General features: G+C 40.2%; 1 protein-coding gene across 12 annotated transcripts in view; it reads right to left on the bottom strand.

The window, feature by feature from the left end:
- The window catches only part of ptprfa (protein tyrosine phosphatase receptor type Fa), a 541,915-nt gene that overhangs the window by 183,193 nt on the left and 331,592 nt on the right, over positions 1-27,130 (bottom strand). For 7 of the 12 annotated variants that reach the window (XM_084354897.1, XM_084354905.1, XM_084354901.1 and 4 more), the window contains 3 exons: positions 19,414-19,626; positions 11,560-11,723; positions 5,837-5,848 (listed from right to left, as the gene is read on the bottom strand). In XM_084354897.1, the coding sequence (XP_084211023.1) occupies positions 5,837-5,848; positions 11,560-11,723; positions 19,414-19,626 (389 nt within the window). The remainder of the gene's footprint in view (positions 1-5,836; positions 5,849-11,559; positions 11,724-19,413; positions 19,627-27,130) is intronic. The other 5 variants (XM_084354902.1, XM_084354906.1, XM_084354898.1 and 2 more) reach the window with 1 other exon arrangement.

The following is a 27,130-nucleotide window of genomic DNA, read 5'->3' as shown; positions in this document are numbered from 1 at the left end:
TAATATTTGCCATAAAGGTTCCCGGCAAGAGGGCAGACTGAGCAGTTGTCTGTACTCAGAGCATGTGTGGGAAAGTGCTTCAAAGTGAGTCTTTTTGATCACTGTACCCCCTCTAAATAATTAAAATTGACTGTCTGACCATGCCAAAGGGACAAAAGAAGCAAGAAACAGACCAGAAAACACAGAATGAACCTCTACATTACTACATTGTCTGAGATTGACCATGATCATAAGATTGACACGGCGAGTGGCGGAGAGAAACAAAACCTTGATGAGATAAGTAACTCACCGCCAGTAACTCCATCTAAAGGAGCTCATACTAGAAAAATGGCTAAACAAAATCCAGCCACTGTTGATGTGTTAGTGACAATTCAAGCCCTTCACTCCAGATTTGACAACCAAGAGCAAAGGATGGCAGAGTTTGACACGGAGATGACTCAAAACACAGGGATAATTGCTAATCTCACTAAGTCAAGCGAGTTCAACACTGCAGGGGAAAAGGAATGTAAGGAGTAGATGTCTGTTTTGGAAACCCAGGTATCCATCCCACGCAAAGAAATAAGAAGAAATTATAGCTGCTGCGCAGCGATGGGTCGGGTCCGGGCTATTTTTGGCAAATTTAAGCAATTCTGAGCAACAAACAGGAGAATAGGAAGACAAGACAGTTGACAACAATGCTCATTTTGGACCACTTGAGGATTGAACCCACAACTTCTGGAACCAAAGACTGTCATCTATCGCTCTGAGCTAATTGGCAAGTGGCAATACAACAGTGGCTTCACAAATTGAGTAAGCCAGTCACTGTTGTGCAGGCAGATTTGAAACCACCGTAAAAAATTCAGTTATCAAGACAAAAATCTGAAAATACGCATATTGCAGCATGGAGATGTTGGTAATTTTAAAAATGATTGATTTGCTCCATAAGTGAATAACTGATGTTTAGATATGTCATTATTGCATTGACTCCAATTGTTCACATGAAAGAAAAATTTAAAATGCTGTGAAGAATTCAGTTTTTGAGGCTCAATTTTTGATAAATCAAAGGAGGGGAGAGGAAATAGGTTTAAGAAGTTTTACAGTTTTTGAAAAAAAACTGAGTGATGTACTTCATAATTTTTAACAGGTTTAAATGTAGAAAAGCTTCTTCAATAGTTTGATGAAAGTTCTGAAGCTGTAGCAAGTATGGTTGATTTGTTATGAATTTTCAAAGATTTGAACTTTAGACGCTTGCTGTAGCACCACCATCAGGACTATTGGCTTGGGTTTACAGCTGAGGTAATCTGGCATGAGACTGGACCTTTGTGCAAAATCTGGTTAGCTTTCATCCATGGTCCAGTCCAAGCTATTTGTTTTTATTTCATTTAGAGGCTTGCTGCGATGCCACCATCAGGACAATGGTCTTGTGTTTCATGTTGAGGACATCTGACATTTTGATCTGTCATCATCATCATCACCATCATCATCCTTGCTGGGTCTTGAACCCACAACCCCTGACACCAAGCACCAGCTCCTAACTCATTGAGCTAATTGGCTGGAAGTGAGACCTGCTGTGTAGCTTGATTTGTCGACTCAGGGAGTCACTGTCCGGGCAGCTGTTGTCAAGGCAGATTTAAAATATGGTCAAAATGTCAGAAATTCCTTGACTTAAAAAAAATCTGATAATACATAAATTGCATCTTGACAGCATGGAAATGTTGGTGATTTGTTTTTAACTTAAAGTGTTTTGCTTCATAAGAGAAAATTTGATGTTTAAAAAAGCCACTCTTCCATTGACTCCAGTTGTTCCCATGAGAGCAGAATTCAAAATGTTCTCAAAAATTCAGCTTTTGAGATAAAATTCTGATATTTGCCAAACTCCATCAACCATGACTCCAAAATATTCTCAATTTTTTTCAGGAAGATTGAAGATGTATTTAGCAAGAATTTGATAGTATATGTTTATAGTACTGTTTACAGTCAAACATTTTGATGCACTGTAGGCTTAATTTTTGATAAATCAAAAATCCGAGAAACAAGTTTTGTGGAAGATGGTCTGAAGATGCTCTCTAGAAAGTTTGGTGACAATTGAGCAAAAATTGTGGGAGTAGATAGGTTTTATAAGTTTTACAGGTTTTGAAAAAAACTGAGTAATGGACTTCATAATTTGTAATGAATTTAAGTGGACTAAAGTTTCAGCAGTATTGGGGCTACAGTTTGGTGAAAGTTTCAAAACTGTAGCATATACTGTTGATTTTGTAGGTATTTTTAAAGTTTTTAAATTTAAACACTTATTGTGCCCCCCCCCCCAGGAGGAATATTGACATGTCCTTGGAATTAAGTAAATCTGGCATGGGGCCAGACAATTCTGTAAAGTTTGGTGAGTTTTCGCCCATGGGAAGTATGACTTCCTCGGAAGAAGAAGAAAGAAAGAAAGAATTCCTAGGAATACAATAGTGTCCTGGCAGCTTAGCTGCCCGGACCCTAACAAGCTCACGGAGAGGTCAAGAGAACAGGACCGATACAAATTATGTTGGAATTTGAGGACAAAGGGGATGAAAGAGAAGATGGATGAAAACATCGTTTGGATGGATGTGATAATGCTGCTTGGGAAAATTGCTTCAGAACGGTCCCAAAAAATGGATGAGTATGTGTATATCAGACAACAGAACAAGAAGTCGCAGGTCTGCGAGACAGCAAGAATCCATTTCACTGAGGATTTGACCAAGGAAGACAAGCTGGAAAGAGAGAAACTTTGGCCTCATACATACATAACAATATAAGATTGGTATTAGACTTGTTGGATTATAGGCATTTGATTGAGGATGATAGACATTCTGTTTTTGAACGTTTACAAGGCCTTCGACATAGTTGAACATCGATTTACCATAAAAACAGAGTGCTTTGGTTTTGGAGAAAAATGTATTATCATAACAGAATTGTTATATAAGGACATTAATAGTTCAGTTTCCTTGCCATTTGGAACATCAAAACGCTTTGACATAAAAAGAGGTATTCGCCAGGGTTGCCCAGCCTTGCCTTTATTATTTATTATTGTAACTGAGTTATTAGCAATCCTTGTAAAAAAGAGTCAAAACATCCAACCACTTAATGTCATGGGAAGTTCATTGGTGATAAGTCAACTAGCAGATGACACCGCTCTGTGCTGTGCTTACCACTCAGCACTGAACATGGATAACATGTTGCAAAAGGCCTTGGCCAGACTCGGACCCTGGCTGCAGCAGTAAGGATTCACACATGCCCTAACAAGTGAGCAACTGGGGTGCCTTTATACCAAACAAGCATGATAAAATACATCAATTATGGTCTAAAAAGGATTATATATCTTTGAAAAATTCATGAAAAGCATTAAGTCACTTATAGAACTTAATTTAAAACATAATTTGCTTCATTCACACTATGCTATGACGCCATTTGTACTACAGGCTCACTACAATTTAAGAAACAGATGATAAAAACCCTCTTATTCACTTGAAAAAAATGGTTTCTTCTAAACAAAGATAATAACATTTCTGAAAAATACATGGAAGACAAATCATAGTAATGAAATTGGAGAAAGAAGTAGAAATTGTGATTGTATCTGAACAATGGGAGGACATTTGCACTAACAGTCATAAAACAACTGCTTCACACTTGGAGACAATGTGCTCGAAATACACAGGTTTTTATAACCCAGAATAATATGCTAAATATGATTGTCTGCATCTTCTATGTGCTGGAGGGAAAATGTTGTAATCATATTGGAGTGGTGTGAAAAGGAAAAATTCTGCATTATGAAGATTTCTATGGTTAGCTTTTATCTTATTTGTCTTATTAGGTGTAATACCTCCTGAAATATAGACTAAAAGTACATCTACTTTATTTACTAACAATATTGAGAATTATAAAAGATAATTGGAGTCTAGAGAAATGGAAAGAATTTGTGAAGTGATTAAAACATGACAAATCTGAGGCAACGTTGAATATTTCAAAACAGGATGGGCTAAATGTGGTTATGTTAATTAAAGTAATAATAATTATTAGGGCCGGGACTTTAACGCGTTAATTAAGATTAATTAATTACACAAAAATTAATGCGTTAAAAAAATTAACGCATTTTAATCGCACTTATTTTTGCACTGCGGAACGTTTCTCACTGGATGAGTTTCAGGCGTACCGATTATACTGGAGCACAATTATTTAACGAGTTAAAAAGCCGCCGACACTGGCGCCCTGGCAATAGCAACATAAGCAAGACAGCGCCGCTGTCCAGCTCCTCTCTCAGGCCGGCCTTGAAAGTCGTCAGATCATGTCTGTGACTGGACACATGAGAGCAGCTAGGGACGGCGCTCTGACCCGCCCTGGCAACATATAGCAACATAAGCAAGACAGCTGGACTTTCAACGCGTTACACCAACCACAGCACGCTGTCCAGCTCCTCTCTCAGGCCGGCCTTGAAAGTGAAAGTGAAAGTTAAAAGTTTACCAAGCAATCCTTGTCGCTGCTGAATCATTGTGGGTGATTATTTATTATTTATTTAACTCGTAAGGCCGGGTAATAAGCGGGATAATGTATAGTTACATTACATTATCCCTTACTTACATCAGGCTGAGTTCAACAAATCAATTTATGCTACTGTGATTTAAGTAGTTAAATACAGTAATCATCATAGTGTAGTGGCAGGAAAGACCATTTACCAAATAACGTGTTACTTAAACATTTTTCATTGTGCTGTGCTCTAAAAATAAACTAACAAACTAGTGTAGAGTCATGTATAAGGAATGTTCAGCTTAAATTTTCCCCTTAAATATAGGTTCTCGGGAAAATTGCATCTTATCAGGTAATCGTTAATCGATTGATAAGGTCCATCAACTAACGATTAATGAATTCATCGATAATTTGCATCCCTAGTCTGTTGGCCTTGGTTAAGTACCACCTTGAAAAAAATAAATAAACAATGTTTTGTTGCTTAAGCTTATGTATTCATTATTCAATGGTATACTAAAACCCATATGAAAAAAATTGCTTCTCACTGTTCTCAGGTCAAATATTTATATGCGATTAAAAATGCGATTAATTTCGATTAATTAATTACAAAGCCTCTAATTAATTAGATTAATTTTTTTAATCGAGTCCCGGCCCTAATAATTATTAATACTTTTGTGTCACAGTTCTCAATTTAGCCTCTACAACAGTTAAACTTTTATTAATTAAGTACAGACATTGTCAATTAATTTAATTATGTTTCAAGCAGCTGGATTTGATGGTCACACTGAAGTCACATTTTATCAGTATGCAGTTCAGGCATTGATTTTTCCAAACAAAAAAAATAATAATAATAATTAAAAAAAAAAAGATTACTGAGTGTGTATGTATAAGTGATCAGACAGTTAATATCTATGATGCAGGGCTGGTAGGCAACACAACCAGAGGAGGGAAAAGGTTGGTGTGATGTCAGTTATTGCCTCTAGGTGATATCAGCATTGGATTTTTAACGTATGCCTTTTGTTTTGTAGGCAAAGATGCAGGTGTGTAACTGGTTGAAAGATGAAGATCTGCAGGATTTGTGGACTCAGCAGTCAGAGCCGATACAGGCAGAGAAAACAAACAGTCACACACCCTGACACACATGCTTGCAAGTGCTGTCAGTTGGAGCTGACATGTCTGGCATGGTGGTGTGATTTTGAAAGTGAAACAGAAACATCTGTCACTTCACAGCATCTGTGTCAAAAATCATCTAACACATCAAACACATCTAACCCAACAGCATGTTTTTCACAGTGGGATAGATTGTCAGATTCAGGCCGACAGCTAAAGAAACAAGAGGGGTGAGTTGGTGTAAAGCAGACTAGGCACTAACCTTTCTTGTTTGCTGCGTCCACAGAGGGCAAGTAAACAGAGAACAAGTGAGCAGAAAAAAAGAAAAGATTAATTTACAAGTTGTCAGCAGCAGGAATGCCACACAGTGTGTCAGTGAACAGGAACTGCATCTGAAAGAGCACATTAAAGCACCTTACTCCGTACTCCTACTATAGAATACTACTCATTCCTGTGCTGTTTATCTGATCCAGAGCCAGCTGAGTCTTCTATTACTGTTTAAAGTGCCACATCCATCAGTCTGATACATACATTAATGGCTTCAAATCAGAATCAGAATCAGAATACCTTATTAATGCAAAGTAGAAATAGAAATATAGCATGAATGGAAACAAGAGATAAAGATATAAATAAAATAGTAAAGTAGACAATAAAATAAAGTAAAATGAACTCCAGTGCAGTTCTCATGAACAAATAAGTATACACAGGCAGTTTCATTAATCTATTTATACTGATTTTGATCTTTTTAGACAAATGGTATGACCTGAAATAAACTTTATGACCCTGCTCCTGGCCTCCTGAGTCTGGCATAGCTTTCACACAGCTAGTTTGTGATATGATGGAGTGAATACAGCTGTCTCACCTAAAAAAACTACATACTTAATTAGGAAAGTTATTGTCATTAAGAAATAATGAATATAGGCAAACACTTGAACCATGAACTAGCACAACAGAAGCTACAGGCCAACCAACACCACCCAACGTATTTTCACTTTGTGCATGTATCCTGTTGCCAACTTAAAACTCCTTTTGAGCTTTAAACTCCTCTCCTGATGTCAGCCACTGACAATACCCCAGCGTTCCTGCATTGTACCAATATTGTTATGGTACATGTTCAGTTTAATCAACACAGCTGTCTATGTCAGCAGCATAATGTTTGGGGTTTTTCTCACTTGCTAATGCAAACTAATAACTGTTGATCGCATATGCTCTGTGTCACATAGTCTCAGTTCAAAGTTAAAGCAAAATTCCAGTATTACTAAACCTGGGCCCTATATTTACATGTTTTTGTGTGTAAATGATTCATACTTCCAAAATGTTCCAATGCTCCAATAGATCGCCTCAGTTGGCAGCCAGGACACAGCTGCGATGGCTGCGAAGTAATTCTTTAGGGCAACTCCGACCGTCAAAGTTATGTCCAATATAATGTTTATTTTCGTCACTGACAGGCTGAGGTTGTTATTCTAAGTCTCTGATAACATTACAGACATATTCCTACAAAATAGACCTATTTGTAACCAGGGATCAAGGAGGAGTCTTGCTCTGTAATCTCGCAAGAGGTGAGTTGTTGAAGAAAGACGACAGTGGAAACGTGAGTCAGAGTTGGAAAGAAGAATCTGGAGTTTAGCCAGCAAGAATTTCTTTCCAAAGTCATGGCTAACTATTTAACCAACTTTGACAAATCAAGATGAGACAACAACTGCAACAACTCTCCTAGTGAGATTACAGAGCAAGACTTTCCCCTGAGCAACACTTCTGGTCACAAAAAGGATCTTATTATTTAACTGTCTGTCTGTCTCTGAAGGTGTCATTTCTGTAATGTTGTCAGACAATATAAATAATTTACACACACTTACATGTAAATATTACGAGTTATGTATGTTGTATGTAGCTTTGGATGACTGCCGCATATGATAAGAAATAGATTTACTGATGAAAAAATAAAACAGTGTAGGAGCCATGAATGAATTAGTAGGGTTTTTTCTATTAGTAATAAGGTGAAGGGATATTGTTATCTTTTGGTGTTGTTTGTTTTGGTTATGATATTTTATTATGTGGTCATATTGAGTAAGGGGATAGCGGGTCACATGATGTGGGCCGGGATATTAGTTAATATAGTCACCTCCTATTTCTCATGGTCAGAGAGAGAGGCTGAACTGGGTCGCCGTATTTTTTGTTGACTGCTATTTTTCTTTGATCACTGTGATTACTTTGATTATGAATTTGTGCAGTTTATCATGAGTTGATCATCATCTTTTCGTTAATAAAAAGTTAAACTTATTTTAGAATCACAGTGACTTCTTTTGTGAAGCACGTCAGACAATCAGGCCCAACCGCAGTCTCTCAGCGACTCCTTTGTTTGTTGAAGTTGCTACAAACTGAATTCTTCACATTGTTGATTTCCATTATTTTTATTATCTTAATTGGCAATGTTGCCCAAATCCAGGGGTACTTTTACTGTACAGGCATGGACGACAAGAAATCTCAATTATGTCTGAATAAAGAAAAACATTGCACTGCACACTATACACCAAGCAGGCATAACATTATGACCACCTGCCTAATATTGTTAAAGTTCCCCTTGTGCAGCCAAAACAGCTCTGAACTGTCAAGACATGGACTTAAGACCTCTGAGGGTGTCCTGTGGTGTCTGGCACCAGGGCGTTTTATAGTGGATCCTCTGGGTCCTGTATGTTGGGGGGTGGGGCCTCCATAGATCAGACCTGCTCCAGCACGTCTTACAGACGCTCAATCAGACTGGGATCTGGGGCAGTGTTTGCAGTGTGTCAGGGCACACTGTCCTGCTGGGGGGCCACTGCCATCAGGTAGTATTGTTGTGCTGAGGGGGTGTACTTGGTCAGTGTTTGGATTGGTGGTGTGTGTCAAGTGGCATTCACATGAATGCCAGCACCGAAGGTTTCCCGGCAGAACATCGCATTGTGATGAGATGATCAATGTTATTCACGTCACCTGTCAGTGGTTTTAATGTTGTGGCTGATCGGTGTATATTGAGGCAAGAATCAATTGATAGTACAACTAAGTACTTGGATTTATAATTTACTAACTCACAAAAGTGTTCTTGGTGTTTATTTACTCTTTATGTACCCATGATGCACAGATCATACAATAACCTACACAAGGCAGCAAGGAGCAAGAAACCAACCAGTGGATGGTGGCTAGGTTAAATACTTAAAGGTTGACTTGGTAAGGTTTAATAGGAATTATAAAATATGGTATTTATGATGTTTTCATTTCTGTTTATACCATGGTCTGGGTGAATACTTGATTCTGATTGGCTGGAGGGTGTCAATTCACTTTTGATATACAGACATCCCTGGAACTCAAGTAGTTATGTTTACCAGTCCAAATTAATACACCATATCCTGTATCTAAAATGAGTGGCATTGGCATCAGCTGGCTGCAGGCACCTCAATGTTTTAAAGAAAAATAATTAAAAAAAATATGAATATATTATAATGTAGTCCTTCAGTGCATTATCCTCTGAACACCACATGATGGTGTTTGTAACACACAAGCTGCAAGAAGTAGCTTATACTCAGGGCTGCAGTACATTTAAAAGTAGGCAACCTAAGTGGTCCTCTTCCACGGAGTCTGCCATTTTTCTACAGTAGCCCAGAATGGAGAAACCAAACATTGGCTTGAGAGAGCCTTTTGCATTTTTCGCCTTTTTCTTACGCACTGTGGGCTAGGGTGAGGCAAGGGATGTTCAGTTGGTGGCCATCCAAAACTTCACCACTAGGTGCCACCAAATCCCACACACAAGACTTTTAAGAGGAAGTTTGGGAAAATATTTTACTTAACCTCAAACTAACCATAATCTTTCCCTAGCCTCAGTCAAAATGTTTTAGTAGCCTAAACCCATACATTAGTGGATCAAGGAGCTCAATCTCCAGTTTCAATGTCCTGCGCTTTGTACTCACATCAGCCATTCGAACCACCTCCCTATGACATTGGTGCGGTACAAGCACTTAGTGGAACGAATCCCCACAAAAGTTATGTTTCCTTTAAAATGTATGTTGCAAAACCCCTTATGTACAGTTTGAACTTTTTTTGGAGAAGAAAAAATTGGAACTGTTGGGTTTGTCCAGAATCAGCTGGGGGGAGATGTTCATTTTTATAGCTCTATTTGGTGCGAAAACAAAATGTTTGACTACACCTTCCAGTATTTTGAAGTAGTGTACTGTCAGATATTAAACTGGCTGAGTTGACCTGAGTTGACTTCCTGTTTGTGCTGTAGAGCTCCGAAAATCCTTAAGACTGTAATAAGTTTGTATGGTGAACATTGTGACTTCTCATTGGAATCCATTGCTGTGGCAATGCCTTAAGCTTGATTTATGCTTCTGCGTTGAATCGATACTGTACTTGTGGTGTATGCTTGCCTTTACTTTGAAAGTGTAATAGGACGTAGCATTTTTGTTATTGTTCATTTGACCATAGAATTAGACCCTGCTGTTTTCACGGGTAGGCAAGGTCCAATGTGACACAGTGGACTGGTGGGCATTTTTACTAAAAAGTAGGGCCGGGACTCGATTAAAAAAATTAATCTAATTAATTAGAGGCTTTGTAATTAATTAATTGAAATTAATTGCATTGTTAATCGCATATAAATATTTGACCTGAGAACAGTGAGAAGCAATTTTTTTCATATGGGTTTTAGTATACCAATGAATAATGACTGAATACATAAGCTTAAGCAACAAAACATTGTTTATTTTTTTTTTCAAGGTGGTACTTAACCAAGGCCAACAGACTAGGGATGCAAATTATCGATTAATTCATTAATCGTTAGTTGATGGACCTTATCAATCGATTAACGATTACCTGATAAGATGCAATTTGCCCGAGAACCTAAATTTAAGGGGAAAATTTAAGCTGAACATTCCTTATACATGACTCTACACTAGTTTGTTTATTTTTAGAGCACAGCACAATGAAAAATGTTTAAGTAACACGTTATTTGGGAAAATGGTCTTTCCTGCCACTACACTATGATGATTACTGTATTTAACTACTTAAATCGCAGTAGCATAAATTGATTTGTTGAACTGAGCCTGATGTAAGTAAGGGATAATGTAATGTAACTATACATTATCCCGCTTATTACACGGCATTACGAGTGAAATAAATAATCACCCACAATGATTCAGCAGCGACAAGGATTGCTCGGTAAAGTTTTAACTTTCACTTTCACTTTCAAGGCCGGCCTGAGAGAGGAGCTGGACAGCGTGCTGTGGTTGGTGTAACACGCTGAAAGTCCAGCTGTCTTGCTTATGTTGCTATATGTTGCCACGGCGGGTCAGAGCGCCGTCCCTAGCTGCTCTCATGTGTCCAGTCACAGACATGATCTGACGACTTTCAAGGCCGGCCTGAGAGAGGAGCTGGACAGCAGCGCTGTCTTGCTTATGTTGCTATTGCCAGGGCGCCAGTGTTGGCGGCTTTTTAACTCGTTAAATAATTGTGCTCCAGTATAATCGGTACGCCTGAAAGTCATCCAGTGAGAAACGTTCCGCGGTGCAAAAATAAGTGCGATTAAAATGCGTTAATTTTTTTAACGCGTTAATTTTTGTGTAATTAATTAATCTTAATTAACACGTTAAAGTCCCGGCCCTACTAAAAAGACCACTATACTTTACCACATCTTGACTGATATCAACTGTAGTGTCTTTAAACTGTACACCAACTATAGATTAAATATTAACAGTGTGCAGTAGGTTTTATAGTTTTTTTCTGCAACCTAAACTGTTTCTAATGCAGAGTTCTGGTTAAAATCCAAAACAGCATGGATGTATTTAGTCTCATTTTATTTAGAGAATAAATATCAATAATAAATATATAAATACCTATAAAACCTAAAACAAAACAATACAATAACAACATCAACAAAAAAATATTGGTTTGATTTAACAAAAATAACAAGTATCTACCGTACATGTGTACGTCTGCTGTTTTATCTGTCAGACTCACCTCTTAAAGAGTAGAATAGCAATGACTATGATGATGATGAGAATGACAGCCAGCACTGGACCCATCACCCACAGCATCTCTGGGTTCTCCATTTGTTGGGTCATCCCACTGTGGAGCTTCACAATAATAGGATCAGAGAATGGGCTAGCTGCAAAAGTCCTCTTCTGCAAATGACAAGAGGATTATGGATCAGTTCACAGTCACTCAGTCATACACATCAACAGAGTAGAAATACTGTAAATATAGCTGTATTACATTTCATGAGGTTGCCTCCTGGCTAAATGATTAACATCACCACACTGACATACAATGCGATAAGCCCACACTTCACCCCTTGTGAAATTATAATTATTTATATATAATGATATCCTGAGCAGCACCCTGCCCGGTGGTATGATGGATCATAATTGATGTATCTTGCCAACTCTCAATTTTCCAACTTTAATCAGAAGTCCTAAAAGTGCTCAATAATAATGGAAGGCTTAAAAATGTTGGTAGCTCTCTGATACTGATATCCTGATACTAGAGTTTTGTACACTTCTGTATGATTGACAGCATGAAGCTCTAGCCTGTGAATGGTTCGTAACTTCATTCAGCCTCAATTAAAGGATTAAGCCTGGTGTTATTTTATATTCTAATTACCATAAACAAATCTGTAGAAGATCTAAAATGCAATCAATTCATCCTGCAACAACCGGTCTACAGAAAACAATGATTATAGATCGGTGGCTTTAACTTCTGTTGTCATGAAATGCTTTGAAAAATACATGGTATCTGAAGTTAATTCTGAACTAGATCCACTCCAGTTTGCTTACAGGCAGGGGAGGGTTTTGATGATACAAGTCAGCGGTCCTGAAATGTGTGTTTCTCTTCTATAAAACACATTCTACATTGCGGAGGCAACATCTTTCCACTTAGGGCTTCCTTCACCTTTGAAACGGGGCAGAGCTCCCTGGAAAACACCTGCCTGACACAGCAACGTAGGGAACCGTGCATGTCCGCGGCGCACAGCTCCACGGACATGCACGGGGGGGAAAACGGCGTCGCCGTCGCACTGAATGCACGCGGCTACGCGCCACTTTGGGTTGTGAGCGCGCATGTCGCGCGTCTACATTGGAAGCTAATAGGTAGGCTATTATCAGTATAGTCAGAGGCAACCATGAATGAGTTCGCCTCAGTTTCACGTGATTGTCACTGTCAGCCTGTTAATTTTACTGACCCGAGCTGAGACGCCCCCCAAGTGTCGGCTTTTTAACTCGTTAAATAATTGTGCTCCAGTATAATCGGTACGCCTGAAACTCATCCAGTGAGAAACGTTCCGCGGTGCAAATATAAGTGCGATTAAAATGTGTTAATATTTGTAAAGCGTTAATTTTTGTGTAATTAATTAATCTTAATTAACGCGTTAAAGTCCCGGCCCTAGTTATTACGCTCTCTAGGAGCTTATGTCACACTGCTCCACGCGGTGGATAGCTGTGTAATCTTGCCACCGTGTGATCACTGTACGTCGTATTTTCTGTCTGATCAGCGGACGACACACACATCCACATATACATGTTCGAGTGCCGTGATCTTATGAGCGATGTGTTGTACACTTACGGTTAATAACCTCACTATAGCATAAGAGACGTGTGTAGTATTCCCCATTCATAACTTTAGAGACGGACGCCTCTTGGAAGCACGGCTACCTTTCTTGGAACAGTGAGTCACTTTCGCTCTAAATTCATCTTGTGTGCAATCAAAGTGCATATGAGGCCAATGGTGGTGTAACCATTGCCATTGTTTCAAATCCCGCACACTCGTTAGAATGACTACCTTTGGTTGACGTTTTCAGTCCGCCATTTTTGAATTCCAGGTATATGATTCAGCAAAATCGACATCACCCCTTTGAATTCGCGTCCGCGCGTGGTTTCCCCAAATCACACTCCGGCCATTTTGTAGTCTTACGAACATGACATCTTTTCAAAGGACTCACTGTTGGCCATTTTACACACACACACACACAAACACACACACACACACACACACACACACACACACACACACAGGTCTACATCCATTCCTATATCTGTGCTTGCTTATTTTGCTTTGTACATGTGTGGCACTGTTCATGTTCACATGACGTGTACCTGAAGAAGGAGCTTGAGTAAACATGTGAGCTATGCACACAAGCTAGTCTCTGTCTCCGTTCATATAAGTCTCCACATACATCTACATACATCTACATAGATACTGTTGGCTGTGGGTCTCCATCCTTATTATTTACCCCGTGAATTCTCACATGCTATTGTAGTGGCTGGGTATATTCCCCCGTCCGCTCACCCGACGTGGGCATGTGACGTCATCCACTCTACAATAGCCGGACTACAGACTGCACAGCCGACTGCTCTCATTATAATTTCAGGTGACTTCAACCATGTCTCCATTAAAAAAGCACTCCCGAAACTCACCCAGTATGTGACCTGTAAAACCAGAGAGGAGAAGACCCTGGACCTGCTGTATGCTAATGTAAAGGATGCATACACCTCCACGTCTCTCCCCCCGCTGGGAAGATCAGATCACAACTTGGTGCTTCTCACCCCTGCTATGTGCCTCTAGTGAAGAGGCTGCCTGTGACCACAAAGACAGTGAGGACATGGTCAGAGGACTGCTATGAGTCACTGCAGGGCTGTTTTGAAGTGACTGACTGGAATGTACTCTGTGAGCCACATGGAGAGGACATTGATGGGCTTACTGAGTGCATTTCGGACTACATAACTTTCTGTGTGGTTGGCATTGTCCCAGCAAGGACTGTGCGTTGTTACCCAAACAACAAGCCTTGGGTAACAAAAGACATCAAAGCCATACTCAATCAAAAGAAGAGGGCTTTCAGAGGTGGCAACAGGGAGGAGCTGAGGGACATTCAGAGGGACCTGAATGCCAAGATCAAAGAGGCTAAGGATGGCTACAGAAGGAAGCTGGAGAGGAAGCTCCAGCTGAATAGCATGAGGGAGGTCTGGAGTGGTATGAGGACCATTACCGGTTTCAGACCAACTATCAGTAGAGCTGATGGTAGTGTGGCTAGGGCCAATGAGTTAAATCTGTTCTTCAATAGGTTTGATACTGCGGCTCTGGCCCCTGCTGGCTCTCCTGTTGACTGTCTCCAGTCACCTCCGCTTCTGACCCTCCCCCTCCTCCTGATAGCACCCCATCCAACTTTATGAGCCCCTCACACCCATCACCCACTCCTCACACCTCCACTGGCTCCCATGCTACCTGCCCTCCTCTCACTATGGACTCCAACTCTCCCCCTCCTCAACCTGCACTGATTACACCGCTTCATGTTAGGATACAGCTTAGCAAACTCCCTGCCAGTAAGGCTGCAGGCCCGGACAGGGTCAGCCCATGAGTTCTCAGAGCCTGCGCCAAACAGCTCTGTGGAGTGCTTCATCGTGTCTTCAACATGAGCCTGAGCCTCCAGAGGGTCCCCGTGATGTGGAAAACGTCCTGCCTCGTTCCAGTCTCAAAGACGCCGCAGCCAAATGGTTTCTCGGACTACCGACCGGTGGCACTGACGTCACATATCATGAAGACCCTGGAGAGACTCATCCTGGAGCTGCTCAGGCCTATGGTCAGGGCGCACCTGGACCCCCTCCAGTTCGCCTACCAGCCCCGAACCGTGTCTACACCCACCTGGACAAGCCAGGGAGCACTGTGAGGGTCAAGTTCTTTGACTTCTCCAGTGCTTTTTAATACCATCAGGCCTGCTCTACTGAGTGACAAGCTGACACCCCCCTTGTGTCCTAGTTTGTGGATTACCTTACTGGCCGACCACAGTACGTGCGCTTGCGGCACTGTGTGTCAGATGCAGTGGTCAGCAACACCGGGCCCCACAAGGGACTGTCCTCTCTCCTTGCCTCTTCACCCTTTACACCCTGGACTTCAGCTACCAGACAGTCTTGCCATCTTCAGAAGTTTTCTGATGACTCTGCCATCGTTGGATGTATTAGCAAGGGTGAGGAGGCTGAATACAGGGCTGTGGTGGACAACTTTGTCACATGGTGTGAATTGGACCACCTGCAGCTCAACACAACAAAGACCAAAGAGCTGGTGGTGGATCTGAGGAGAACCAGGACACCAGTGACCCCAGTTTCCATCCTGGGGCATAACGTGGACATCGTTGATCACTACAAATATCTGGGGGTGTTCATCGACAATAAACTGGACTGGACCAAGAACACTTAAGTCCTTTACAAGAAGGGTCAGAGCCACCTCTATTTTCTGAGGAGGCTCCGCTCCTTTATCATCTGCTGGACTATGCAGAGGATGTTTTATGAGTCTGTGCCAGTGACATTGTGGGGGTGGAGCTGGACACTTTGACAGCAGTGTCAGACAGGAATATGCTGTCAAAGTTGCGGGCAATACTGCAATATGGCTCTCACCCTCTCCACAACGCCCTGGTCAAACAGAGGAGCACCTTCAGCGAGAGACCAATTGCCCCCAAATGCATCACTGAGCGCCACAGGAAGTCATTCCCACCTGTGGCCATTAAACTTTACAACTCCTCCCTCTGATGATCGGACTCAAATGGCTATATATATTTATATCTATGTATATTTCCCATACCATATATATATATTGCACTGTATATCTGTAAATACTTGGAGTGGTCATTGAACACTTGAGATTGTCTACTTTATTATTTTATTTTATTGTCTACTTTACTATTTTATTTATATCTTTATCTTTATCTCTTGTTTCCATTCATGCTATATTTCTATTTCTACTTCGCACGGAGCATCTGAAACTAAAACAATTTCCTTCCATTTCACCATGGGTGTATTCATTCACCTATTTAATCACGACAGTAAATCCAGTACATTGCTCTATCTAGTCTTACACTCTTCTCCACAGTCTGCAGAGTCAGGAGATGTTGCTTTAAAAGGAGGAGAAGGGGAGGGAGGGTTGGTTGGTAACAAAAGCTGCCACCATTATCAGCTAGATCAGCTAATGGCAAAATTCAATTGAAATAGCCAGGTTTCAACCAGCAGAGGGTGGCTGCTATGCATTATTTAACACAATATGAATTCAAGTACTTTATTAGACACCCAGCAACACTATCAAATACCCATATACATTGGAATTCAGCAGAAAAAGAAGTTTGGGTGCTGAGTTACTCTTCAACATCCTCGACATAATACAATTAGCATATGGTATTCCTACGAATGACATCTTGATGAAGGTTTTCAGTCATCCAGGTCATGGTTATTCTAAGTGCTGTATTGTAGGCAACTGGACGCGTTTCAGTGTCTTGAAGACGTTTCACCTCTCATCCAAGATGGTTCTTCAGTTCTGACTAACTTGAGGGGAGTTGCAGGCTTTTAAGCTTGTGTTCCCTCGTGTTCCCACAGGACACTCCCACAGAGTCTTTAAGGACACGTGTAAGATCTGAATTTCAGAGTCGTTTTGGCCACTTGTGGGTCATTGGCCAACTGGCCTTCATGTGGGTTGCTAGGGTTAGGTCTGCCCAGGTGTGAATCGTTGTTAAGCTGTCTGGGGGGGGGAACTCAGTATTGTATTGTAGGTGGGTGATAAGTAATGTTTTAGGCTACTGCCTCTGTTCAAAGATGGCCGTTCCAGTTCGACATAGATGGATTCCTTTACTCCTCTTTCAAACCATCCGTCTTCTCTGGCCAAGATGTTTACATTGTTGTCCTCAAAGGAATGATTTTTCTCCTTCAGATGTAAGTGGACCTGAGGAGTCAGCCTGTTTGTTTAGCCGGGACTGCACAGATTTGTACATTGGGGAAACAAAACAACCTTTCTTTTTTATTGTTGTTGCTGTGTTCCTGCTGCATTGTTTTACTTTGCAAAACAACTTCACCAAATCATTCTCACTGAAGCCATCATTGTTTTACTACTTTGGTACTCCAACAAGTTCTCAATCCCAATACAGCAGCTTTGTCAGTGGCCTTAAACGTCAAACAATGACGCTCTACCTACACCTCTAGTATCAGTTTAGCATGTAAATTGCTTCCCAGTTACGTTAGAAATAAAGAAAATAAATTAAAAAGTGCAATGTACGGTGAGACTTTCAGCATTAGGCTTGCCGACAAACATTTCACATAATATGACATATTATGACTTTTGGAATGTTATTAATGTTAATAAATAAAAAGTTGCAGTTTGGTTAGGTTTGGGCATTAAAAAAATGTGTTAGGTTTAGGAAAAGATTTAGGGTTAGCATCACTACATTCAGTGCTGGTAGTGAGATTTGGCTGAATATCCAGTTCTCACACATATTATAGCTTTTCATCATCGCTGATTCATTTTAACAGCTTCACTTCAAAAGGTTTGTGCAGATTAACTCATTTATAAAAAATAAAGTTTTATTTTAAAACTGTTTAAAGTTACTGTGAGAACTTTAAGATTCAGAATGTTGGTGTGGCAGATTGAAAACAAACATGGAAAGTAATTGTCCTCACTATGTTTTTCATGGGAGACACACAATTTTGGGAGTGTGATTTGGAAATAGCTCAAACACGTCATTTTAGTAAATAAACAAATATACATGAAACGTTTGCATGCTTCGGCAAATGGCCACCCACCACTGAGTCTGGTTCAAATCAAGGTTTCTGTCTGTTAAAAGACAATTTTCTCACCACTGTCTCCAAGTACTGGGTCTCGGTAAATAAGGAAAAGTAGGACAACTAGAGCATTTGTACTTTGAGGCTATCCTCCTACTGGGTTGACCAGATCCATCTGAAATGTGTTCAGATCGCTCAGATTTAGACCTTGCAATAACTCAAATATACAATGTGCAATCTGTCCAAACTCAATTTATCTATAAAGGGATTAACAAAGTACTTCTTCTTCTTCTTTTTCCCTTACTGCACATGTTGATAAGAGTCCTGGTCTAAAGACATCGCCATGGCTTAAATCACAGGACCACTGAGAGGCAACAGGAAGTTACAGCCATTATATTCTGGCAAATTGCTTCGAGCTGGTTAATCCACCTCATATGTGGTTAGCAAAGTCTTACGGCCTAGATGATGATGATAAATAGTGAACTAGTGAGTTTTGATCAAACGCCACCTACTGGCAAGAGGAAGTAGCCTGAAAATGTTTATCTGATTTACACCCTTTTTTTATAGTGCCTTCTTTACTTGAAATACAGTATATGGATGGAATGTACTGGTTCTTCTCTAGCGCCACATAGTGGACACAGGAAGTGCCATTTATCGAAATGCTTTAGTGTGCATAAGCATCAAAAATTCAGAGCTGTGTTGACTAGTTGTTTTCCAGCAATGAGGACATGGATGCTGCACACCCTTATGTGGGTTATTGGGTTTAATAAATATAAAAATAAACACTCAGCAACCCGATTATTTTCCGTTTATATAACATATATATTACCTGTTATTATGGCATAAAACTAAATGCTCAAAAAACACAAATTATTTTGTTGTGTGCTTAAAAAAATTCTGTTGTACTGACATAAATTTCATGGGTCATGTGACATAATTATTTTGTGTCTGGTGGAATCAAAATTTTGAATGAATGAAATGAAATCTGCCTTTGGTGTGCACCGAGCACATGCAATTGACACTCTCTTGGAAAATTCAAGACAATAATCTCAAAACACTACACCTTAGTGTGCTTTTGTTTTCACTGAGAATTGTTGTTTTGATATTTGTTTTAACTGCATATTTTTGTGTAAGAGGGAATGAGGAAACCTCAATGATTTTCAAGGCTTAAATACATTTTTGAATGAACAAATAAATGAAGGCTGTTGAACTAAACCAGTGAAGCTTTGAAATGTATTAAAGGTCTTGTACATGATCATGAACTTCTAAATACACAGAGGTCACTCACAGACTCGTGCTCCATCAGGTCAGCCAAAACAAAGCAATGGTACTGCTGTTGGTCAAGGAGGGGTTTGTTGTAGTAGTCGTTGTATTTCTTCTCATCACCCAGAGTGAAGAGCTCAGGCAGAGTGTCCAGCTTGGCAGCGATGTAGGGCTGCAGGAGGTCCTGGCTCTGTCTCCTTGTTCTCTGCAGACTGCTGACAGCACCAGCCTCCAGGAGCTGCAAGAGGAACAACACAACAGGAGACTATGAAACAGTCAAATCATAAGGATGGCACAACAATGGAAAATACTGTAACAGGATACGGCAAGACAAAATTTATGTCTGTAGGGGAACATCTTTTTTCTCGTGCCTTCTTCACACGAAAGACAGTGACATTCTTCCCACATTTATTCTAATCCAGTTTCAATTCTCATTCCTTCCCACATTAAGCATTACAGTTATTCAACAAACAGGGTCCTGATACCAAAATAACATTTCCAGTTGTTTGCTACTGCACTGCCGAAGTGATCCATGCGGCTGCTTAAATTATGACTTTTTTGCAAGTTTTGTTTGTCACTTACATGTTTTGAAAATGTGTTTTAAAAGCAAAAAAAATATATGGTAAAGTAAAAGGAGTAGTTAAACATCTTAAGAAATACTTTTTTCATCCCAAAATCCTTTAAGAAAGTTTGATATATGTCACAATATTTCATGCTTCGTTTCTGACTTTAAACATAACATTTAAGCTGTTTAAGCATACAATCCATACTGTTTTTGTGCAGAGCCCTGTCTCCATAAAACCTTTTGAATACAATAAGTAGGAGTTAATTGTCAAGTAATTATGCTTCAATAATCTGGTAAAAGCGGCAATCTGTGAAAATAGGCCCATGTATTAGTAATTTTCTGAATCTATATTGACATGATAAAAATAGTACTATGACAACAAAAACAATAAAGTATAACTGATTATATTGCTACACACTATGGACATGACTAAAATCTTAGTATGTTGATTATTAATGGTATTCATTGTTGATTCAAATATATTCTGTGGTTTCATATGCACATTTAATTCCGCTTTAAAGGATCCGTTCAGTGTAATCACACTAATGAGCACAACACTTAAGTAAACCCCTTGGAACCACACTAAGTATGGCTGACAGAGGGTCTACTACATAGCCATAGCTATGTGCATAGTGCAAATTATGGGGGGGGGTTGACCCCCCCAATTACAACTTCATCCCCCCTAAAAGAGGTACAAATAACAGATTGGGGGGGTTGAAACGTTTATCTTTCTTATCGGTAATCATAAATATTACAATACACAGTATATTCCATATTCATGCCAGGAAGATGCTTGTAGTAAAATGTCAGACACCCCTAAAGCAGACTATACCATTTCATTGTCTGTCTGCCTGTCACTGGCTCACATCCAAGTCGGCGCGTGCACGAAAAAAAACTAACTTAGCGCTGTTTCAGTGAGTGCTGTAGATGAATGTAAGTAGCTATCTAACTAGTTTATTACACTTAAGTTTCTCACTTTCAGAGTTTCAGAATTACATTGTGTCAGGTGTCTACAGACAAATGCTAAAGTGCGTCTATGGCTTTCCATTTAAATGTAAAATGTCATCATGTGAATGTTAGCTTACATGTTTAATGTTAGCTTTGTGTCCTGTGCATGTCACTCTGGTTAGCAGAGCTGTAGTAACCTGCAGGCATGCACTGTGGTCAAGTTGTAAACAATGCCTAAAGTCTGCTGCGTTGCCAGGTTTGACAGTTGCCCCCTTTTGGAAACATTAATTTGAATTGACAGGAGAAATATAATACAGATGTTTGCGTGTTTGTAGTGTTATTTGTGTATCAGCGTAGCACATCATATTATATTAAACTATTATATAATATTGTTTCATTTTAATAGTCTTTTGAGTGGTGGTTTAGATATGTTTTTGATATTAGCTTTTAAAATAGGCAACCCCTTGCAGTAGTTTTCACTCAGGTATGCAGGAGTTTAATCTATTTGGGTTGTTGAACAATTAAAATCCATGTGTACTGAAAGCTGATTAATTGTAGCAGTTGTATTAGTTCAAATGTATGACTACTTTATTGAACTCAGATTGGATTTCATTTACAGAGCCAACATGAGCAAGAGGAAAGGAGGAGATATCAGGCACTATTTTGGTGCCAAAAAAAGAGTAAGTTGAAACTTAGGACTTAATGCAGCCTGTATTTTCTGTGGTGTTATGTAGACTTAATACTGAGCATTATAGCATGAATAATGGTGAATTTTACATGTATGTGCTGTTGTATTAAAGAGACAGAGGGAGATATTGTGAGTGAGCAGGCAGAAAGAGGACAGGAGGACAGACTAGCATGTATGGTAACACATTTGCCTTCCTATTTGGCATGTTAATAGTGTGTTTGGTTCTGGTTCAGCATTGTGTGGATCTGCATTTGAGCAGTGTGTGTGTGTGTGTGTGTGTGTGTGTGTGTGTGTGTGTGTATCTGACTTGCTGGCAGTTTGGATCTACAATACTTGTTGGTGACTGTTGATTGCAAAAGTTGTTTGTGTGGTACATTATGTGCCCCATGAACTGTAAAATGGTGTCAAATTTGGTTTATCATCATCTACAGACTGCAGACATTTAGTTGAACAAACAAGATACTGTAAGGATTGTAAGACTTCTGTTAACTGAAGCACATGCCTGCGCTGCACTGGGTTCCCTTTACACCCTGGAGAAAATGTTGACCCACCCAATTGTCATTGTATAATTCGCACTCTGGGTATGTGGACACATTTTTCCCAAAACTCTTCATACCTTTGCTTTTGGACTGATAGTGTAACCACTGCACAATTGGAATATATCAAAGACAACCATAAAGCTTACAATGCTATCAATGTAGTTGAGGCTCAACTCCTAAGCTGTCATTGAGACTCAGTCCAAAGAGTTGCATGGTGTCTTGGACACCAAACAAGATTTTTTACATAGTAGTTTGGAGTATCTGGATAACATGTAGGTCTTGTAGGTCATTATACTATACTTTTAAAGTACCGTCTGAGTTTTAGGAAAAGTGCACATTAAAGGATACCAGCTACTGTTCTTAGAGACTGTTTTCACTGCAAAGTCATACCAAATACCAACGTTTTGTCACACCCCACTAACCGTATATAGGGGCAATATTAGACACTTAGAGCAGGTCAGTTGATGTAGTATAAAGGGCCACAAAGTCTGCATCGGAAGGAAGTCGGGTTCACTGGTGGGTAGAACACTGGACTTTCACTCAGGCTGTGTGAAACTAAATGAAACAATCAAATCAAATCAAATCAAATCAAATTTTATTTGTATAGCCCAAATTCACAAATCACAGTTTGCCTCAGAGGGCTTTACAATCTGTACAGAGACGACACCCTCTGTCCTTCGACCCTCGATTCGAGTGAGGAAAAACTTGCCCCAAAAAAGGCCCTTTTAACAGGGAAAAAATGCGGAAGAAACCTCAGGGAGAGCCACAGAGGAGGGATCCCTCTCCCAGGACGGACAGACGTGCAATAGATGTCGCATGTACAGAGCAGATCAACGAGATCACAATGTATTCAATTATAAGCGATGGTTGACAGGAGTGAAAGTACACAAAGATGTATTACAGCAATAATGATGACAATGACAATACTCACTGTGACACTGTAACCACACATAGAGCACACCTACAAGTCTCTGCTACAACTCTGTGATTTAGGTTTCTAAAAGCAACTTGTAACTGCTGAGTACTTAAGCTGCAAGTTAACTCTGCTAGCCTAGCAGACTCTGCTTGGAGCACAGGAAGAGAATGTTGGTCTTCACGCCGAGCTTTGGATTGCTGAGAAGGGGAGGTGTTCAGGTTCAGGGTCAGAATGCATACCAGAACCAGAACCAGAACCAGTTGCAACCCAATGCAAACTAAAACTATTCCGTCAAATTGCATTTCTCTCCCTTCTCTATCCTCTATCCCTACGTTTACACCTAACACTCTAAATGAATCCTGCTCCTCTTTCAGTCCAATCACCATCCTCTCCTATATAAATGATTTCTGGCATGTTGACCTTAGCCCCTGATGCCCTGCCAAACAGCTCTAAACTATCTAATACTGGTGCATATGCTGTACATTAAGTAGTTGAAACTGTTTACCCATGTGTTCAAATGTCATTTCTATCGCTTTCCTGTCCTGTCCCCATCATCTTTACACTTTTTCATAATCTCAACCAGTGCCCTCTTCAAAAAAATTGCTACCATGCTGCGGAGGTCTCCTCCACCTCTTTCTGTCTTCCCTCCTACATGGGTATCTCCTCTACTGTCTCTCTCCCTCTGTCCTGCTCCTCTTCTTCCTGCATCAGCTCCTCGTCATTTCCTCCTCCTGCACCACTCTGCTCCACTCCAGTCAGTCCAGCAGGAGACTCTTCTTCTCTGCTCTGTGCACTCTTGCGCATAATGTCCTTGTTTCCCACATTTAAAGCACACTCCATATGGAGTTAGCAGGAGATACACACTCCAGGTCAGAAGGTGGCGGTAATGCACACCTAAAAGTTGTTTGCCAACAGCCATAAAACAGCAGAAGAAGAAGAAGCAGCAGAGTTAGCAGGAGAGAACAGTGGCAGAGAAAATACAGCCAAAAGTAGCACTTCCAGAAGTGATGCAGAGGTTGCTGTCTTTCTGTTGGACAGGTAATTAGTTGTTTTGCTTCGGGGGGATTTGTTATTTTCATGAAATATGTAACTTAGCTACTTTTGTAGCTTCTATTAGCCCAATGCTAACGGCTCTCCTCTGCCCTGCTGACGGACTGTCTGGTGCGCGTTCAAGTTTGTGGGGGCGGGGCTTTGGACGGAGCACTGACGGGAGGGAGAGAAGGGGGTGGAGCTTAGACGAGGTGCCACTTTCAAATCCAGCTAGCTCTCCAACATTACCAGCTATACCTTTAAATCTGTAAGTACTTGTGAAGAAAGTAGTCGATGAATAACTGCACATGAACAACACTGAAGTGGAATAACCCTTTAAAACTATGAGTACTTGCACAGAAAGCAATATTCGGGTGCAATAATCTGTTGAAATTATAATTATTATAAGAACTTGGGGACAAGAAGATTACACAGACAATGTGTGCGTGCGCACACATGTGCGTGTGCGTGTGAGAGAGAGTGAGAGAAGAAAGAAAGAGAGACAAAGAGAGAGATACTGTAGGTTTAAACCTGAAATGGATCATGGTTTAAATTTATAACCACTTTAGGAAGACAGAGGTCTTTAATCAGCAGTTTATGTATAAAATGTGTATGAGAAGTGGAAGTAGTTGAATGTACAGAGGATAAAGTCCAAAAACCTTGAAGAAAGCAGAAAGTCTGAATAGCTGAGAGTGCGTGACATCAGCTGTGAGGAGTGCAACACACCCGTTATAAAAGCTGAAAGGAGCTGAAACAGCATAAAACTAGTCTTGTGATTTATTTAAAGTTTAAATGACATCTGTAGCTAAAAGTATTTTGTAGGTAGTAGCATTTCAAAGTGCGTTGGGTTTGAAGAGGATTTGAAGATTAAAAAAAAATTAAGGGAACACTTTAATGACACATCAGATCTTTCTGAAAATCTTTACTGATGAACACTGTATAATTTGTTGAGAACACATTTACATAACAACAGTCAATGGAAACCAAAATCAGGGCTGGATTCAAAAATCACACCAATGATCACAGTAAAAAATTTAAATCACAGCCTGATCCAACTTGTGCAAATTTTATCACAGCTACTCATAATGTGACTCAGTAGTGTGTATGGTCCCTGCGTGCCTGTATGCACTCCCGATAATATCTGGGCATGCTCATGATGAGTCAGTGGATAGTGTCCTGGGGGATTGTTACAGCCTCAGTGCTGTGGGTGTCTTTTGTGTTGTGTTTTGTTTTTGTCTCATTCAGGTGACACCCTCATCCCTCTCCTCCCAGACCTGGATCAGGGCATCAGTGAGCTCCTGGACAGTCTGTGGCGGTATCTGGCGGCTTCGGATGAACCGATGCACATCGCCCCATAGGTGCTCAATTGGATTTAGGTCAGGGAAACGAGAGGGCCAGTCAATGGCATTTAATGCCTTCGTCATCCAGGAACTGCCTACACACTCTTGCCACATTAGGCCACTGCACCATTGGCTATGACATGCGACCCTTCAAAGATATGCCTCTCCAGACCATCACTGAAGTGGAGTAGGTTTATCGTTAATATTGAACACAGCCTGAAGTTTTAAATTGTATATAGAAGAAAAGGAAAACCATAAATGTTCTTTAAGACCCAAATATCTTAGAATTTATTAAGTGTGTACAAAATTGGTAGAACTTGAAAGTGAAGTAAGTTGAAGGGGATTTGAAGATACAGAGGAGGAGGACAAGAGAAAAGACAAAGCCGATGAGAAGAGGAGAAGGAGGAGTAGAGAGACAAGGTGGAGTTCATTGAAGTGTGTGTGTGTGTGTGTGTGTGTGTGTGTGTGTGTGTGAGAGAGAGAGAGAGAGAGAGAGAGAGAGAGAGAGAGAGAGAGAGAGAGTCATTGGATTAAATCTAGGCATCTAGGCAATAGATGTATTATAAGGGCTGTATATATCACTTACATCGTGAGCAACAGGAGGAGATGCTCAATGCATTAATGTAGATTTTCGTTTTGTAGAGTCAAAGATTAGGAAATGACAGCGAGTTAGGTAACATGCGCTGCCTGCTTTCCTCCAGAAAGTTAGGTTCAAAATTAACACTGGAGCTTATGAGGGAGATGGCTGGAGTGCTTGTTGCTTGAAAGCTTATGCAGCCAAAAGTGTAGGTCTTATATCTGAAATAAGACCATTAGTTGAAAGAAGACAAGATTTCCTTAATTTTCATGTTTAAAATGTGTATGAGAAGTAAAAATTAAGAAGTAGTTAAAAAAAAAGAAGAGCTTAAGTGTGTAGCATCCCAGGTCCTCTAACTCACCTTAAAGGAGCAATATGTAAGAAATTTAGTTTATAACATTTAAAATTATCAAGAGAATGTTAAAAAATAACAGTGTCAACGTTATGTCAAAGATGTCTATGTATGTATTATGTTGCAGAGATATCTACTATAATTTGCGTGCTAAGCAGCTAGCCTTGGCTCGTCCTGTGTCGTAGTACCAATTTGTACCTCAAGAGGCGACAGTGAGTAACTGCAGCATCCAGTGAGTCCTCAATTGTTTTCTTGCTACTCCCCAACATTCCCCACTGGGTCCCTCCCGTCTAAGGCCTACAAAACCTCCTCCTCTTAACCCCAGGTGCTCTGAGCTCCCAGGCGGACAGAGTTAGTGGCTAACTAAGCAAACTAGCTAACTGCAGCTACAGTTAGCAGAAGTTAGTTGTTACTCTGAGGATATGCTGCCCCCTATTTATGTGGAGCATGAATTTGAGAGGTGATCAATTATTACATTTGCAAATTGCAAAGCTAAAACTGTAATATTTCAAAAACTGTAACATTTTTCAAAAAGTTCTACATGCTATATCGTAGGCAACTGGACTTGTTTCAGTTCCTTGAAAACGTTTCAGCTCTCATCCAAGAGGCTTCTTCAGTTCTAACGAACTGGAAGAGAGTTGCAGGCTTTAAACCCTGTCTGGTGGGTTCTCAGGCCAAGATGTGTACATTGTTGTCCTCAAAGGAATGATTTTCCTTTACAGCAGAGTCTTTACAGTAGGTACTACTTCAAAGTGGCCATTTCACTCTCGGGGAGCGAGATTCACTCA

Source organism: Pagrus pagrus (assembly GCF_965226575.1).
Source record: "Pagrus pagrus genome assembly, chromosome: 6".
In the NCBI taxonomy this organism is placed as follows: Eukaryota; Metazoa; Chordata; class Actinopteri; order Spariformes; family Sparidae; genus Pagrus; species Pagrus pagrus.
This window is presented reverse-complemented; position numbering and strand designations above follow the sequence as displayed.